The sequence below is a fragment of the Pelodiscus sinensis genome, chromosome 24 (genome assembly GCF_052426305.1).
Source record: "Pelodiscus sinensis isolate ZL-2025 chromosome 24, ASM5242630v1, whole genome shotgun sequence".
Taxonomy (NCBI): Eukaryota; Metazoa; Chordata; order Testudines; family Trionychidae; genus Pelodiscus; species Pelodiscus sinensis.
This window is the reverse complement of record NC_143075.1, coordinates 19,019,053-19,036,141: the sequence shown is the minus strand read 5'-3', so window position 1 is coordinate 19,036,141 and position 17,089 is coordinate 19,019,053. Positions and strand designations below refer to the sequence as shown.

Sequence of the window (17,089 nt, the reverse complement as noted above, 5' to 3'; positions counted from 1 at the left end):
CACGCATACAATGTGTTCCCATGAGTTACCTGGGTACTTTCCCATGGTTACTGAGCTCTTTAAACATTTATATGAAAACAGGGTTTCCGGTTAACATGGCATAATTGGACAAATGTTTGATTTTCAAAAGCAACTGGTCACTTTAGGTATCTTGAGATGTCTGAGAGAGGCCTGATTTTTAACAAACGCTGAGCCTTCACCATGAAGATCTCTCTCTTCTGATTGTTCAAACCAGATAGCCAAAAGCACCAGTCATTTTGGAAAATCTTGGACTTCTTGAGTCTAGAACAGCCAGTTAATGTTCACCATTAGTTACTGTGTGGAGCCAGGAGCCAGCGGAGGGGATTCCATTGTTTAATATTTTGAGAGGAGCTCTCAGCTGACCTCACCTAAAATAAGAAAAATCTCTTCCTCTGCCAGAGGAATTTTAACAAACCCCTGCTCATCTCCCCCTCTGAAAAGATTAAAACAAAAAAACCCAAAGCAACCACAGCTTCCAGGCTTTACACAAAGCCTGTTTTTTTTCCCCCTTCAAGCTTTGAGGAAGAAGGGGGGGGCCTGACATAGGTGACTCATAGGAGCACTCAGGAAGTGCATCATCCCAATGTCCCCTCCAAAATTTGAAATGGGTGCCCACTCCTGCCTCCTCCATGCCCTTTTGGATGGCCCTCTCTGCAACTCCTCCCCCCACCAGCACCCTGGGATCTACTAGACTTTTTTTCCCTTTTTCGGCTGGGGTGGAAGTCAAGCTACACATAAGGTCAACTGCTGATTCCAGTCATTTTTTTTTTTTTGTAACTGACAAGGCACCTAGGCTAGTTTGTTATAAATTTAACTACATTCTTGGTGTCCCTTTACAGCTATATTTTGGCTCTAAAGTATTCCCTTCTCTGTGTGGACACTTTAAAATTCACATGCATGTGAAAACAAGAGTGCCTTGAATTTTCCTGCCATCTTTGCCATTACTAATCCACAACAGTAGAAAAAACAAACGAGAAATGAATTAATTCACCATCAGTTATGCAGTTCTCTCTCCTGAATGAGTAGGGTCCATGGGTGGAGGAGGGAAAAAAGTGTGGGTGTGGAGGGAGGAAAGGAGGGAGACTAGAGAACATAAAATACAGATGGATTAATTTTTATGCACCAGCTCGATCCATGTACTTCTAAGTGGTTAAGAGGAGCTTGCCTACTCTTTTAGATATTTGTTTGTCCTTTAAAAATAGGACACACTTGAAAAGTAAAAGGGTCAGAGTCTTGCTAACTTTGCACAGGAATCAGCAGCAGAGCAACCAGGAGGAATTTAACAGAAATACTTCAACATTATGGCCTGTTGTTGCTTTAAGTCAGTGGGATTTTTGTTTCGCTTAGAGAGTATTTAAAATTTAAAGGCTATTTACCAGAACAGTATAAAGATAGAAAGTAGCTCCAACACTAGACCAATTGGGAAGGGACTACTAATGACATGGAGGGGCCCTTTCCTTTGAAGGACTGAGTAACTCCATGCTAATGAGTTTCTGTTCCAGGGAAATCTTTAGCTGATTTATGTTGGGTGTCTTGGAAGAACAGTGTTAGAAGACAATAACTGATACACAAAAAACAGACAACCAGGAAGTTTGGCATTTATTTTAAGGGTTTTTTCCTTGTAACCAGACAATTACCGTAACCCGTTTTCATCAACGAGCTTCAGAACATCCCCTTTTCACAGAGAAGCCCATTTGGTACGTGACTTGGAAATAAACATTCATAGTTGAATTTCTATAAAAATCAAGAGTGGAAGGATGAACCAATATCACAATGCTTCTTGGAAGAGCAGTGTTACAGCACAGGATGGTTGAGAAAAATGGAGGCAGACAAGTGATTGGACTTTTGCCCTTTCAAGGGAGAACAAGAAAAACAAACACTATACAGTCACTAGATTTTGGCACTAATATTTGAAATACAAGTTCCAATAGATTACCTCAACAGTTCAAACACTTTAGGCTCTTGCTGTGCAGGTTTCTAGTACTCCTTTCAAAACAGGGAACTCAAAAATCTTGGATCGTCTATAAACCAATTGGTCTGCTTTTAAAACTTAATGACAGACTTCCAAACAGAGGGGCAATCCATTCAAAACTGAACTCAGGCAAGAAACCATGACTCTTCTGGAGCAAGCTTAGGAATTGGTTCATCCTTGGATCTTTCCTTACCAGAGATCAAATAGCATTATCACTTAAGTCATTTTTCCTTTTAAAATAAGCTAATATACAGAATATAAAGCACAATATTTACAACAATACAGTAAACAGTTTCATTTCCACTCTGAATAGTAGTCTGTTTTAATGAGTATTAAAAAAACTCTTATATAATCCAAAGAATAACAGACACAAAGTGACATGGCATGGAAAGGAGTTAATTGTCTCCCATTTAAACACTAAAAATAAATACCATTTTTGGCAAAATTTAGCTAAGTTTTTTAAGCCAAGGGACAGACAATTTTGCATATTCCTTTCAGTGAAACCCTATTACAAAGGAAGTGCAGTTATGTGTCCAAGCTTTAAACCATCTTCAACATTTCTAGAACAAGATTTAAGATTAAATCTTCTGTCAGTTCAGGCAGCCAGCAAACTAAACAAGACCCAGATCTGCAGCACAATGGTATGTGTATGGGAATTATTTAGTTTCCAAATCTTTAGACAAGTACTCCAATGAAGTGGGAAATGTAACTTTCTTAAAGCAGTTTTTCTGATGTTGGCATCACTGCCTGCCTGAAAAAACAGACCTATTCAGATTTCAAATAGTATCTCATTTGTGAAAGTGCTTCATTATTGGAGTGCCACAGATCACAGATAAGGAGACCTGACCTGCTCTTTTAAAAGCATTGAGGGCCTCATAAGCAGTCAACTTCATCCAGCCTCTTAAAATCTCTCCTTCAAAGATTAGCTTTTTGAAAGGCTACTTTACAAGGGACACAAGACCCCAAAGCTATGCACAATGCATGTGAAGACATATTAAAAGGGAAACTGAAGATCAAGTAAGGAGCTAACGTCTAAGATTGAACTTGAAAGACTTATCTGCCACTTTTAAAAATGGTATTGAGTACAAGCCTGCATACTTGATGGTTTGGGGTCTGACATCTAGTGCTCCTCCCTGACCTCTGATATAAAAACCTATAAAACCAAAGCTTGTCTACAATTTGTAAAAATAAGATTTGATAAAAAAACTTAAGGGCAAATGTTTGTGATTTTTATATAATTTCAAAGGAACATTTTAAAAGGTCATCTTTGTGTCTACAATCCAAACATTGTGTCTCTGTGCTAGTGCACCAGAAGCTTTCAATGAAAGTTTAGAAACAAAATGTGAAAAATGACCTGAATATTACTTTGAATCCTTGGGCAGCATTAGTATCCAAGAAGAGTTTAAAACTTCAATAAGACAGCCTAGGTGAAAGACCTTTTTAAAGTTTTCCACTGTGATAAGCATTAATAGCATTAAGAGTTTAGACAACAGCACACCCCTTCAAACATTATGCTGCTCAAAAATGTAGCATTCACAAAAATGAAGCACTGTCAGAAATCTTTCATTTAAGATGTTCTTCACTACATGTTCTAGGTACAAACATTCTTCCATCAATATGATCTTTCCAAGGGATAGAAATAAGGAAAGCATAAGCAGGTTTTTGCTTAATTTCAACAGGTTTATGGGTATTTGTGGCATGGCTGTAAGCACCCTGTACCATCAATTGTTTGGTCACTCACTCAGCTAAGGGCATACCCTTCACTTGCCCATAGAATGGAACTGCTGCAATCGATTCAGCGAGTGTTGATTGAGCGAGTCTGGTAAAGACACACTAAATTGATAGGTAAACACTCTCCCATCTCTTTGTGTATGCTACCTCCCCAAGAAGCGTAAGGGAAGTTGACAGGCGACACTCGCCCATCAACAGCACTGGATAGCCACTGCGGTAAGTGGATCTAACAAAATCAACTTCAGTTATGTTAGTCATATAATTGAAGTTGTGTAAATTGGATCCATTTACTGCAGCATTGTAGACCAGCCCTAAGTCAGACTGACCATGGGAATTTCAACTTTGGTAGGAATGTGTTTTTAGTATTTCCTTTTACCATACAGAAATTGCAAAAGGTCTGAAAAGCCTTCCTACATACAGAAAGATTCTGATCTCCAAATCATATAGTTTCCATGGAACAATGAGGAGATCTGACACACCTTAAAAACCAACATTTATATGGGCATAAGTTTTGGTGGGTTTTTAAAAAAAAAAAAAAAACAACCACAAAACACAAACACATTTTGTTAGGTCCATTTCATGTATCTGATTAGGTGGGTTTTACCCATGAAAGCTTATGGCCAAATAAATCTGTTAGTCTTTAAGGTGCCACAGGTCTCCTCTCTGTTTTTGCAGATACAAACTAACCTGGTTATCCCTCAGACAATGTGCATGGAATTACTCCCTATTTATACTGGTGCAAAGAAATTGGCAATTGGCTTCCCCCCTTCCCCATTTGAATTGCAGTCTTAGTATATTCTACCCTGATAGAGGGTAAAATACAAATCTTTAGATAAAGTTTTAAATATAAAAATTGCATCTGAAGTATCATTTGTGGTAAGCAACACAGATGTCAGTCTATGCTCAGCCTCTCAGAATACACAGGAATCAGTGAAGATGAGAGAAAATAATTCTGCAGTTACAGTAACATCCACAACAAATGTTTTTATTGCTATGAGGAAGAGATGGGAGGAATGTTTCACAGCCAGCCACACCAGTTACATTTGTTTTTCATTGCAGTTACTTGAAAGCACTGAGAATTTAGAGTCCCATCAAAGCAGAGAATACTTTACAGAGGAAGACCTGTATTTGCTGACTTCTGTTTATGAATTTAAAAAAAAATTAATAAAATAGAATATTTGGTGTTATTTATAAATAGATTACACATTTTCTTTAGTTGCATTTATCAACCTTTACTTAAACAAAAAATTCCATTCCTTGTTTCTTGCCTGACCTAACGTGGTATTTATTAAATCATTGAAAAATGTTTGTACCACAGGATTCTTTGGACTTTTTGAAGAACATGCAACCACAAAAGCACTGAGATTTAGTCACTGAAAACACTATTTGTGTACAAACCCATTTTATGAATTTACTTTATTACACTGCTAACAAGCAAAAAAGTTTGCTTTCTTGAAATCCTCTTTTTAAAAAATATGAGAAAAAACCAATGATGAGGATTTTCTGATAATTCTAAAAAAGTGTCAATATGACACTGCATTAAGAATAGAAAATAAAAAAAGTATTTACAGCTTTACAAAGGAAAAAGGAGGTAATCAAAATGATTTCCAGCATTTTCACAATTTTTCTTCTGGCAAGCTTTTGATCTAGTCACTAAAGACGTGATAAATACAAACAAAAATGGGACCACTGTCAGCTAAAATCAGCAGCATCATTTGAAACAAAACTAAACAAAAAACCTCATGGGAAAATGACCATGGATCGACTCATTAACTGACATGGGGCTGACCCCATTAGCTATCAAGTCACTGCCTTGACTAAAATAACCCCAAACCCAAGTATCAAGACAAATTTTAAAAATGGATTACATATGGTTATAGAAAAAACAGACAACAACCATGCTCATCGCTATTACCATCATACACATTTCATCATCATACACATTATTTCTTATTCTTTACTATACAGGTATCCCCACCTCTTGCACTTGCAAACAGTGCAACCTCATTACAGATGCTCCTCATAATTATAGCTATGAGATGAACTGTAGGTTACTTGTATCAACTAAGGGTTGCTTCCTCAAGCACTCACTCTATTAAACACAGGACACTCTCTTCTATTTCCCTGCCTCGACATACCAACCATTAAAAGTAAAACACTGAACCACTCTCCTCGCAGACACTGCATTTTACAAAGAAAGTAGCAGCTAAGTAGGACGGCTGTTTAAACTGCTCAACTTCTCCACTACAAAAGAGGTTTTCATAGTCAGAGGAGAGTTGATTGGAAGCCTCCTGGAAGGCTGTTTATAAGAGGAGTTTGCTCCTGTAGGAGACAGTGTGTCCTCAAAAGTCACTGGAGTACTAACTACAAATGTACAGCTTTGGCAGGCGGTGTCTCGACCTTTTGAGAAACCGAATATATTTAGCAGCTGAGATTCAAAGAGGCTTGGTAACCTTAAAAATACTTTAACTGAAAACATGGAGTCCCGCTCCCTTATCAAAAAGGGCATGACAGACATGTATTTTTCACCCCCACCACACAAACCCAACTCTTTGTGAACATCATTTACTGCTTTGGCTAAATAAGAGATGCTAAGAATGAGCACTTTGGAATACAGGTTACTTTAAAAAAAAAAAAAAAAGAGGGAGACCTAAGCACAAAATGACACACAATGAAACATTGTAGAAAGGCCACTGAGGTACAGTATGATGAATAAGAGAGCTCTTAACAAGTGATGTATGCATAATGGCTTGAATGTTTCAAACAGCAAATAAAATTAATAGCATATCCTTGCATTACAGTTTTCATGGACGGGAGTAATTTAAGTCACATTGCGGATCCAGAAGGGTCTCATCACAGTAGTTCTTCCCACCTGGAAAGATGGTGGGGTCATCTGTTTCAGATGGTTCTGATGGCCCACAAAATTCAATCTGGGTCTAAGCAGTCAGCTGCAGGAAACTCAACAGGAATAGCAATGAAAAAACTACAGGCAGCAGTGCATGGAACCAGAGTCGAATTACCTTAAACTGAGCTAGGGCACCATCCTCACTGTGGGAAGTCTACAGGAGAACTGCTCCCATCTATTTCCCTTACTCCTCACAACAGCAAGGAGTACCAGCATCAACGGGGGCACCCTCAGCATTTGATTTAGCATGTCCCCACTAGACCTGTTAAATGACCCCCAGAAGATCGACCTCCACAGCAGTATAGACACCCCCAAGATGGTACTGTACACAAAGCTACTCTACAAGCAAGAATCTGTCAGGATTACACTGCCCCCAAAGTTAAGCAAGTTGTGCAAAATTCCAATAGGCATTTTCTGCCTAATACAGACACTACTTTAGTGAAACTTGTGCTCGGTTATGGAGAAAGCAGCACTTTGACGTGTACTGGATTTTGTTTGCTCACAATGCCATTCCCCTCATTTTATTTCAAGTTAATGGATACAGAACAATGGCCATCTTAGCACTTTAAAATCGAGTGGATGCTAAAACCTAACATTTCTTTATCCAATATTTACGAAATAATATGGGAAGAAAACAACTTCCACCCCTAGCATTTTCAAAGACCTGTGGGAGGAGTTTCATGAAAGGGGAGAAGTCATAATTTGAAATTTAGCCCCAGTCTTAAAATGGTCACTATCTACATAGTTATTGCTACAAGCCATTAATAGTGTCTTCAACAGTGGCCTGCGAACCAATCTTGTATTGTCTTCTGCTTGCTTATAGTCGGGTTTCCATTCTTATTGTGTCTTGGCTGAGTTGTGACAATTTCTAATTATAACCAAGAACACCACCAGCTCCCTGAATAGAAAGTAAATTCATTAGACTTTTGATGCTGCTTTCTCTGGTTTAAAAAATAGAGGAACAGACACCTAAGGCCTAGGGCTACTTGCTTTCTCACAGAGAAAGCACATGGCTGTTATTCCCTAATTCCAGAGCAGGAGTATGTTGGGATTCCTTTTACTGTGCCCTAAAAAGGAGGACACTATTTTCTGATTTTCAGGTTTTCCAAAGGACAGTCATCTCTAATGTCACATCACAAGTCTACATCTATAACACTGTGTGTCAGCTTACCCTGATGCCTCAACCATGATGCTCATGAAACTGTATTTTATGCTGCTCATCTCCCAGACAGTAAAGACAGACCTGTGATGATTATGGTTAAAAATACATATATATACACTGGGGGAAGAGGGGAAGGAAAAAAAAAAATCAGGAACTGAAGGGCTGATCCCTTTCTAATTCCACCCCAGAAAATAAAGGCATTGTAACAGACATTCCTCCACAAAGGAAGCTTTACGGATAATTAACACGCGCAACTGTGTTTTTTAGCTTTCCTTCCACCAAGAGCCAGCAGGGACCAAACATTCCGTATAAATAAGGCGAGCTTTTTTTTTTTTTTTGCATAGTAGTTTAACGGTGATATTTCCCACCCCAATGTACCCTGTCCATCTGCTTTGCCACCAAGCTGAGAACTGCTTCTTGAGATTCTAGACTCAGGCATTAAGCTTGTGCAGATTCCAAAGGTCTCTTTCACACACACAGACGGCATAAAGAGATCTCTTTAAATAGTTTATAACTGCATGAGCCTCGAGTCTGCCTCTAACCCACTGCTATGTTTAAATGGGGTTAACAGCTTCACTGGAGGTGTTCACTTTTTTTTTTGCTAGACAACAGCAGTTGTCATACTGTAATTTGTGTTGTGTTCACGGCTCATTTTGCCACAGTGTTCCTTTTGCCAATCAGTGCAGCTTCAGTAAGTCGTATAAGCCTACTGAAACACTTAAGACTTTTGCAACACCATTCTCGGCTGCTGCAAGATTGCCGCCCCAGCTCCCAATTTTTTTTTTTTTTTTATAAAAAACACCTGTTATTAATATTCCATTAGAGCTCAAAGAGGCTCAGCTTGGGGCAAAGGCACAATTAAAACACCATATTTTCTTACAGAATTCTGCATTTGTAATTTGTAGAACAGTAGAAATGTACAGCACCAATCCTTGGGTGGGGTGGGGATGCATATCGGAACAAGTCCTCAGGAACCCTTTGCAAGGGCTTATTAGTCTTTATTCGGTCAGTATTCTATTTTTTCCCACTTTTTTTTCTCCTGTGTTTTCCCTTTCACTGGAATGCTCTGATTATCAGCTGACCATAGGCTCTGCATCCACCTCTCTGTCAAACTCATCTTGCATTTCATCTGTGTTTCCTGAGTCACTGCTGGCAACAGAACTGGGAGATGGAGAATTTCTGCAGAGAGAAAGAAAAATATTTAGATACACAGTGTAGTAAGTGATGCTGTTAAACACTGCTCTCTTACTGTTCATTTTTAAGAAAAAAAGACCAATTTCCATCCTCAAGTCAGGTAAAAGGTGTTCTATGTCACTCTCTCTCAACGTTCATTTTCTAATGAGTATTAACAGTGATATCTAGCACTTTTCATCCATAGAATCTCAGTGTTGTACAAACTTTGAGTACCACTAGCCCCATTTTATTGATGGGTATGTGGAAGCAGACAACAGCAATGACATACAAGTCTTCCAACGCAATAGCGAACATCAAGGCTCTTTGGAAGACACATAACACTTCTTCTCCAAAATGAAGAACGCATCAATAGGAAGTATTTTACTAACTGCTTGGCAGTGTCTCTGTAGAAGGAGTTTAGAGAACAGGAGAGCCAAAGAACATCTTATTTACCTGTCAGAAGTGCCTTTGATAAGTCTACGACAGGTTTCCATCTGTACATCCAGGCCCCTCTTCATGCTGCACATTTCCATGTATTCGTGGAGGTGGCGATTCATGTCACTCTTGGCTGTGGCTAGCTCCAGCTGTCATGAACAAGAGATAGTGGTCAGCATATAACAAGTGACTTGATAAGGCCCTGTCCTGGCCAGTTTTATGGGTTGTTGGCATACTGAATATCACATAAGCACCCTAGTAACCTTGTGAAGTCCACTGGGCAGCCTTACTTTCCATCTTGTCTGAGATTACCATATTTATCAGCTTGTGCCCAGTAGTGCAATCCAGTTTTTAGTTTTGCTGCTTTTAACAGCTCTTGGCTATTAATAGTCTGCATCCTGTTGGTTAATGTCCAGTGATTCCTTAACCTTGCAAACTGTCTGAGATGCTGTTTGTATTTTATGACTCACAGAACGAGCATAAATATCTTCAAAAGCTATACTAGTGCATCTTGGTGTTCTCTGAAATAATTCCTTAGCAACGAGAGGGATTTTCCACAGAGACAAAAAGAGAGAATGTTGTAGAAAACTGGCAAAACCTGAATGCATTTTTTATTTATAAATGCCTGGGCTGCCCTTTATCCACTAATTACAACAACATTACATTCATTCCCGACAGTGGGTCTCAAGCAGGATATGGCACTATAGAGGAGGGATGTACTATACTGGGATAGGATGCTGAGGGTAGAGTTCTGAAGTTACATATTTACAATCCATCATCTTCAGTGATTTGTAATGGAACACACAATTTGGCCTATGGGTGTACCCACAGTATTGAAGTTCAGAACAGATTTTTAAGATGGCGAATAAATTCTCATGCAGAATACTTTTCTTACCTCGATCTGTCCTATTGTTTCCTGATATTCTTGATCTCTTGTTTTGAAGAAAGATTCTGTTTCATGGATTAAGTTTCCCAGATTCTCCTCCTGCTAGAGAAGATGATTACAGGCTGGTTAGGACAGATTAAAACCATTTATGGAATAGCTCATTTAGGTCAAAATCATGTAGTTCTTCAATTACACAACTAGCTCCCTACTCCACCCTTAATCCACAATGACTGCTTATAGATAATGGCTTCAGGATTGGTCACATTTTTAAAAGGTATTTAGGTACTAGAAGAATTTTCAAAAACACTAAAGTGCCCAAAGCTCTTTGATTTCAATAGGCGTTAGGAGCTTAGATTCTTCACGTACATGCCCATCACCTGACAACCAAGCGAAGAGGAATTTACTATTACGAAATATGCTAGTGTATTAAATGACACATTCAGCAGCAGATTCTGAAGAGATTATGGTTTGAAATAATTTTTCAGAGGTGTTAGTATTCCTTGTTTACAAATAAAGTCTCTTGGAAATCTGGTTTATAGATTAACTTAATCACTCTTATTTACTGCTCCAAGGAGCTGCACAGACACTAGCACTGTAACTAGTGCTAAACAAAACCAATAATATGGAGATATTTTGATTATTGGAAGACTTTTTTTTTAAAAAGCAAATGGGTCTCCACACACGAGAGGAGGACCAACACAAAAAGATGCAAGATTATACCTTCTTGTATTTCCATAGCACTTAATGAGCCCTAGTCATGGACCAGGACCCCACTGTGCTAGAGATTGTACGAAGTAGTATTAATAGATTTTAAGACCAGAAGAGACCATTTTTATCATCTAATCTGATGACCTGTGTAACAGGTCGGAATCTCAGCCACTACATTTCTGAACCAAGCCCATAACTCCTGTCTGAGCTAGGACTTTTTTTTTTTTTTTTTTTTTTTTAAAAGAAAGGCATCTAGTCTTTAAAGATATTTTGAATGAAGTATGTCACATCTCTAGATAAGCTGTGCTTAAGGGTAATTTCCCCCTTGCTGAAACTAGACAATTTAAGTTTCTAATCATTTAATTCCATTATGTTTTTTCTGACATTAGAAAGCCACCTACCATCAGAAATCTGTCCCCCATGTAGGAAAACCATAATCAAATTACCTCTAGATCTTCTCCTAGATAACAAAACTGAGCTTTGTGAGTTTCTCACAAAAGGGTGTATTTTTCAGACATTACATTGTTTTTAGCTCTTTAAATAACCCTTCCAGATTTCTACATTCTCTTTGAAGTATTGACACCAGGAGTAGACACAGTAAAGTCCAATAATGGTCTCATTGACTATTAGTTCATATTTTTCAAAGGAACTCTCCTCGCCATGCAGTTAATATCAGGCTGTGTAACCACCCTGTTCCCATCATTATTTACCATGCCAATTCGTGTATTATTTGCAATTTTCTTCCAAAACATTGATAATGACATTAAACATGGAGGCTACGTTTACACTGGCATCCCTTCCGGAAAAGGGATGCTAATGTAGCACATCGGAATAGCAAAATTTTTGCATTAACATAGCTGCCGCTTTTTTCCGGCTTGGGGATAAGCCGGATAAAAGCGCCAGTCTAGACGTGATTCTCCGGAAAATAAGCCCTTTTCCGGAGAATCTCTTATTCCTACTTGAAAGTAGGAATAAGATCCTCCGGAAAAGGGCTTATTTTCCAGAGAATCACGTCTAAACTGGCGCTTTTCTCCGGCTTATCCCCAAGCCGGAAAAAAGCGGCAGCCATGTAAATGCAAATGCCGTGGGGGATATTTAAATCCCCCACGGATTTTGCTATTCCGAAGTCTACATTAGCATCCCTTTTCCGGAAAGGGGTGCCAATGTAGACACAGCCTGAGTGTCCCTATAGGATGCTCCAGAAACAACCCAATTGGATAACAATTACCCATTTGCAATTATTTTGAGACCTATGTGTTAACTAGTTTTTAATCCATTTAATGAGTAACATTGATTTTTTTTTTTTTAAGAAAAAACACAGAAATCAGTGTCAAAAAGACTAAATCAAATGCCCTGCAGAAGGCCAAGTATACCATCAATCCTGACTTGATATAAAGTTTGACAATCTTTTTTCCATAAAACTATGATGGGCATTGATTACACTACCATCCTTTATTCTTTAAATATGGTATCCATATCAGCATTTCTATGAGTTTGCCAGGGATCGATGTCAAACTAGTGGACCTATGATCTACCAGAGTCATCCCATTTACTTTTTTTCCCCATGCACAAGAGTTTTAAAAAAAGAAGGCCACAAATGAAGGTGGCTTGGGTGTCAAGAAATCTACTGGGGGGAGATCCCAGTATGTAAAGCACTATGATGCTAAAAAGCCAAGGCACATACTCAACAGCCTGTCTTTATTCAAAATATCCATCTACAAGGCAAATCTACCCTTTCCTTGTGTAGAATTCATTCAGAAGGATTTAAGCCTCTTAAAACCTTTAGAGTTACACCACAGAAGGTCTGAGTTCTATAATATACCACTGATAATTGAGCTTATACATGCACACATGGCTATATGCAAATTATCTGTCACTAATTCCAGCACATAGCTACATTATTTTATGATTCTGGCACTATCCCTGCTCACCAGCAGACATATAACACAATATGCAGTCTTAGCTCTTTTAAGTAATCTCTGCACTTTCAGCAAGTGCCATAGGATACACAAATGAAAAGATGTAAATTAAACACACTACTGGCAGTCAAGACAATATTCAGGAGACAGCTGCCTCAGCACCTTTATATTCTAGTGGTGATGGGATGTGGGAAGGCAAGATTCCTACTCATTCTGAGTTGTCATGCTACTCAATGTATAACAATAATGTATAACAACGTATACACCATTAGGGTCCCCCCAGTGTAAATCTTATTTCTCAGAGCCTCACACTCGCAAAAATTTATAAAAGAGGAAGCATGTAGCAACTAGGTTCATTTCAAACAGACAGACTTGAAAGCAACTGTTTATTAACAAACTTGGTGAAATTCTTGACAGGTGGCCTTATCTGAAGGAGAGATGGAAACATAAGGATCCATCACTTCAGAAAATCTCAGAGACCTTATCCCGCCTATTAATTCCAGTCTTTCCACTTTGTCTGGACCACATATAACAAATACAATGTTATAGAAATACCTGGATGGCCAAGGTTTTCAAGATCAGCACATCTGTGACATGTGGCTATTATTTCCATAGCACCAAAGATGTACATAGTACTTCACAAAGACATATGTCAGCCCCTAAGTGGAGGAGCTTACAGCCAAAGGTAGTTAAATGTCTTCAATAGATAATAAGCAAGTGTCAGCATGGGAAGGATAAAATTTAAAGCAATAAGTCATGAGAAGACATATCTTGTATTTTATTTAACATTATATTGAAGTTTTGAAGGAGCAAATAGACAAGATGGAGAGTAGATCAGTATCAGAAAGAAAGCCAAAGGCAACAACTGTTAGAGGATCTGAATAAAAGTAAGTTTTCTGGCAAACTGGATCACCAGCCAAGGATCCAAAAGCTGAGCATGACTACGCACGATAAGCTGCAGTTTGCCATCCCCTAAAGGAAATAAATGGGAAACAAGTGGGGGGGGGAGGGGAGGGAAATCAAACAACTCATCTTACTTCTCCTGGCAGATCAATTGATGGATTGCAGTTAGTGAAGTCTTCCCAGAGAAGGAGGGTGTCCTCATTCTCCTCCCATGTTAAACTGTCACAGTCATCATCAAAATCAAATGTCTCACGCCTGTTAAAAAAGCAGTAAAAAAAAATGCATGAAAATTATTTCAAACGGCCTTGGAAAGCTCTCCAAAAGAACAGGCTTAAAGCAATACATTAAAACAATAGGACAGAAGGGAGAGAATGTATAGGCTATTAAAATAGGCTCTGCTGCTCTGTCTGCAAGGTTCTCACACCTGGACCTCTCCCCACCCTGCAATAGTGTCTGAGAATCTTGACATGAGTTCTACTTTATGCATACAATTCCAGTTTTGGGCTCTAGATGGTGCTTTAACTTTACTATTTCAGCACTAAACAGTTGCTAAACCACAAAAATGTTTGAACTATACTCTGTTATTCAGAAGGAAATCAAGTAGGACTGAACATGTAGTTTTAAAAGTTTCCAAAAGCAAAGGCTAGTAGAATGGTTCCCACACATTTTTACAGAAAATAAAAGTGTCAAATAGAAAGTTTTAATACAAACATTCTGCCTGCAGCACTTGCAAATAAAATGTTGCAGTTCCATGAAAGAGACCAACTGTGGAACAAATGAAATTGACTCCACTCTTTTCATTCTCTAAACAGAGGCACAAAACTGCATAATGAGCGAATGAGAAAGTAAACAAGATCTCTAAAATTCTATTTTGAGTAAAAGTTTCATTAACATAGGTTAAAAATAGCCTGCAATCATTAATTTGGCAGAATTCCTTTAATTTGGTTAATTAAGTAAATTAAAGTTACAAGAAAGAAGAGACTTGAGACACTAACAGTAGCAGAATTGAAATTCTATTCTAGCTACTTTTTTTTTCCTTTTCCTTGCTAAAGGGAAGTATGAATAAAAGACTTCTTGTTTTATAGTCTCTCATTCAGGTTTAGACACATTTTTGTTTCCTGAGTTCATTTCCTTTTAAGATGATCACATAAAGCCGGAAGTTAAGTCCAACTCTGTATCTTACTAAAATATAAAAACTTGGCAAGAGGACAAACACGGACTGTATGTCTACTGATTACCAGCCTTGCTTATTTTTAAAAATTGTAGTTTAAATGCCCTTCTCAGGTCTGTTCAGTCATAGTACTTTTCACTCTTAAGAGTTCACGGTTTGAGAAGACAAAGACTTCTCAATTTAAACTACTGCCTGCTTCAGCTATGTTCGTTGTTCGAAGATGGTTATTTGTTTTATTTGAACACTCAGGACCTTTCACCAATAATAGTGCTTTAATGATGTGCCTCATTAATTACAGTTCAAAAACAAATTATTTTCATTTCTGGTGTTGATATGAGTCAGGTTATTGGGCAGTGTGTAACCCAATACACAAGTCCATTACCACAAACAGATGCAAGTTTGAAATACCTTTGACTATCAAGGGTCATTTAGGGAAACCTATGACCATTCAGTGTAATTTAGATTCATATTTCTCAGCCAGGAGTCTGGGATCCCCTCGAAGGGCTATGGGCAGGTTTCAGAGGGTCCACCAAGTATGGCTAGCATTAGACTCGCTATGGCCCCACCACACAGGGCTGTAGCCCAGAGCCCCAATCCCATCAAGTGCAAATTTGGAGTAGCATTAACAAGGGAGCCACTTACAACAGTCCAGTTTGGGAAATTCCTGTTATACAAGGCATGTAGTGACTATTTTGGTAGCAGCCAACCAGGACAGAAAGCAACGAGGCTGAACCCTAGAGATTGAACATTGCTATCTAGTACTATATTTTGTCTTATGTTGGATAGGAAAGCACAGAGCACCATCCACGTTCCCCAATGTATTTATTCATGAGACAAGCAGGATTCACTTGGTATTTCAACTCCAGGAAAGGGCAGAGCTTGTGCATCTGCTGGTGTTCCTCCTCTCAAGGAGACACAGTCAGCCAGCTTGAAGATGTGACAAAACCCTCAGAACATGCCTGCCACAGTTGGTGGCCGATGCTAGAAGCACATGCCGATCTTTTCCTGAAGAAGCACTGCAGAGCTTCTTGCCCAAGGCTTCCTGAACTATCTTGTCCTATAACAGCAGGATGGTTCTAAGGTCTTTGTTAGCAGAGCTATCGATCTGCTAACACCGCCCCCAATTTTTGGAGGTAGGGGTTAAAACAGCAATTTGCCTTACTAATTCTAATCAGCAAGAACATACAAGTCCTGAGCTAAACTGTTCCAGCATTAGTGGCCCTTAACATTTATGGATTCTGTATTAAGTATTTTGGTGTTGGAATTCCTAGGCAGAATCACCATGACTGTTGACTAAGGTTAATGCCAAGCCCTCCTACAGAAGTCCTGTATTTGTATTATGAACTGAGCTTTTAGCAAAGTTGTAAAGGGAAAACTAGTACATCTATTCAAAGCTCACTCTGTCACACTCCACTTTGGCAATAGCAGATATAGGGGGAGGAAAAAATCTCTCAACTCTGGAAATCTCTAACATTTATGCCAGACCATATAAAAATGGCAGGAGTTTTGTTTTTTAATATGTTACACATTAGCTACAAGCAGGATGCCTATTGAAAGTCTAATTTCACTATTTACTGCTGCTTGCTTTCTGTATTCTACAGCATGTGGACAGGGAAAATAAACTGTTCAGTTCCATTTTTGTTAATATCTAAATTTCACTAAGTCTTATGCACTTCAACTTCTGCAGTTCAACTAATGTTGAATATTTGGTGAAAAACTATTTTTACTGGCTGTTTAGAAAATTAGAGGAAGCATTCTGGGGTCTTGGAGTGTAACAACAAATCTAAATTTGGAGCCTCAGTTGACCTGAAAATCCCACATTAAAGATATCCTACTCTCCAGAATACTTACAGCTGGTTAAACATTCGCTTCATTTCATCTGTGATGTTCAAAGAACAGCTGACTTCATCATCAGAAAGTCTGCTGTTGTCTCCATCCTGCTCAGAAAGGTCGTCATCAGATGTTAGCTTGCGTTCTTTCTTTTTGGAAGCCACCTTAATTAGAGAGAAGAGCAGTGACTAGAAGGTTCAACTTAGGTACTGTGCCAAAGGGTGCAGAGATAAGAAAGGAAAAGTGTTAGGTTGAGTGAAAGATAACGGTTCA

The 17,089-nt window shown here is 38.6% G+C and overlaps 1 protein-coding gene and 1 long non-coding RNA gene across 3 annotated transcripts in view; one reads left to right on the top strand and one right to left on the bottom strand.

Annotated features, from left to right (window-relative positions):
* Positions 1-4,917, top strand: part of LOC112544486 (uncharacterized) — a 32,892-nt gene extending 27,975 nt beyond the window's left edge. The window contains exons 3-4 of the long non-coding RNA XR_012897305.2: positions 1,651-1,718; positions 4,784-4,917. This is a non-coding gene — a long non-coding RNA (uncharacterized LOC112544486). The remainder of the gene's footprint in view (positions 1-1,650; positions 1,719-4,783) is intronic.
* The window catches only part of IFFO2 (intermediate filament family orphan 2), a 57,953-nt gene continuing 42,466 nt past the window's right edge, over positions 1,603-17,089 (bottom strand). Inside the window, exons 5-9 of one of the 2 annotated variants that reach the window (XM_075906468.2) lie at positions 16,838-16,980; positions 13,950-14,070; positions 10,295-10,384; positions 9,418-9,548; positions 1,603-8,970 (exon numbers count right to left, since the gene is read on the bottom strand). In XM_075906468.2, coding sequence (XP_075762583.2) covers positions 8,865-8,970; positions 9,418-9,548; positions 10,295-10,384; positions 13,950-14,070; positions 16,838-16,980 — 591 coding nt within the window. In that variant the 3' untranslated portion in view covers positions 1,603-8,864. Of the gene's footprint in view, positions 8,971-9,417; positions 9,549-10,294; positions 10,388-13,949; positions 14,071-16,837; positions 16,981-17,089 lie in introns of both variants that reach the window. The other variant, XM_075906467.2, reaches the window with a different exon arrangement.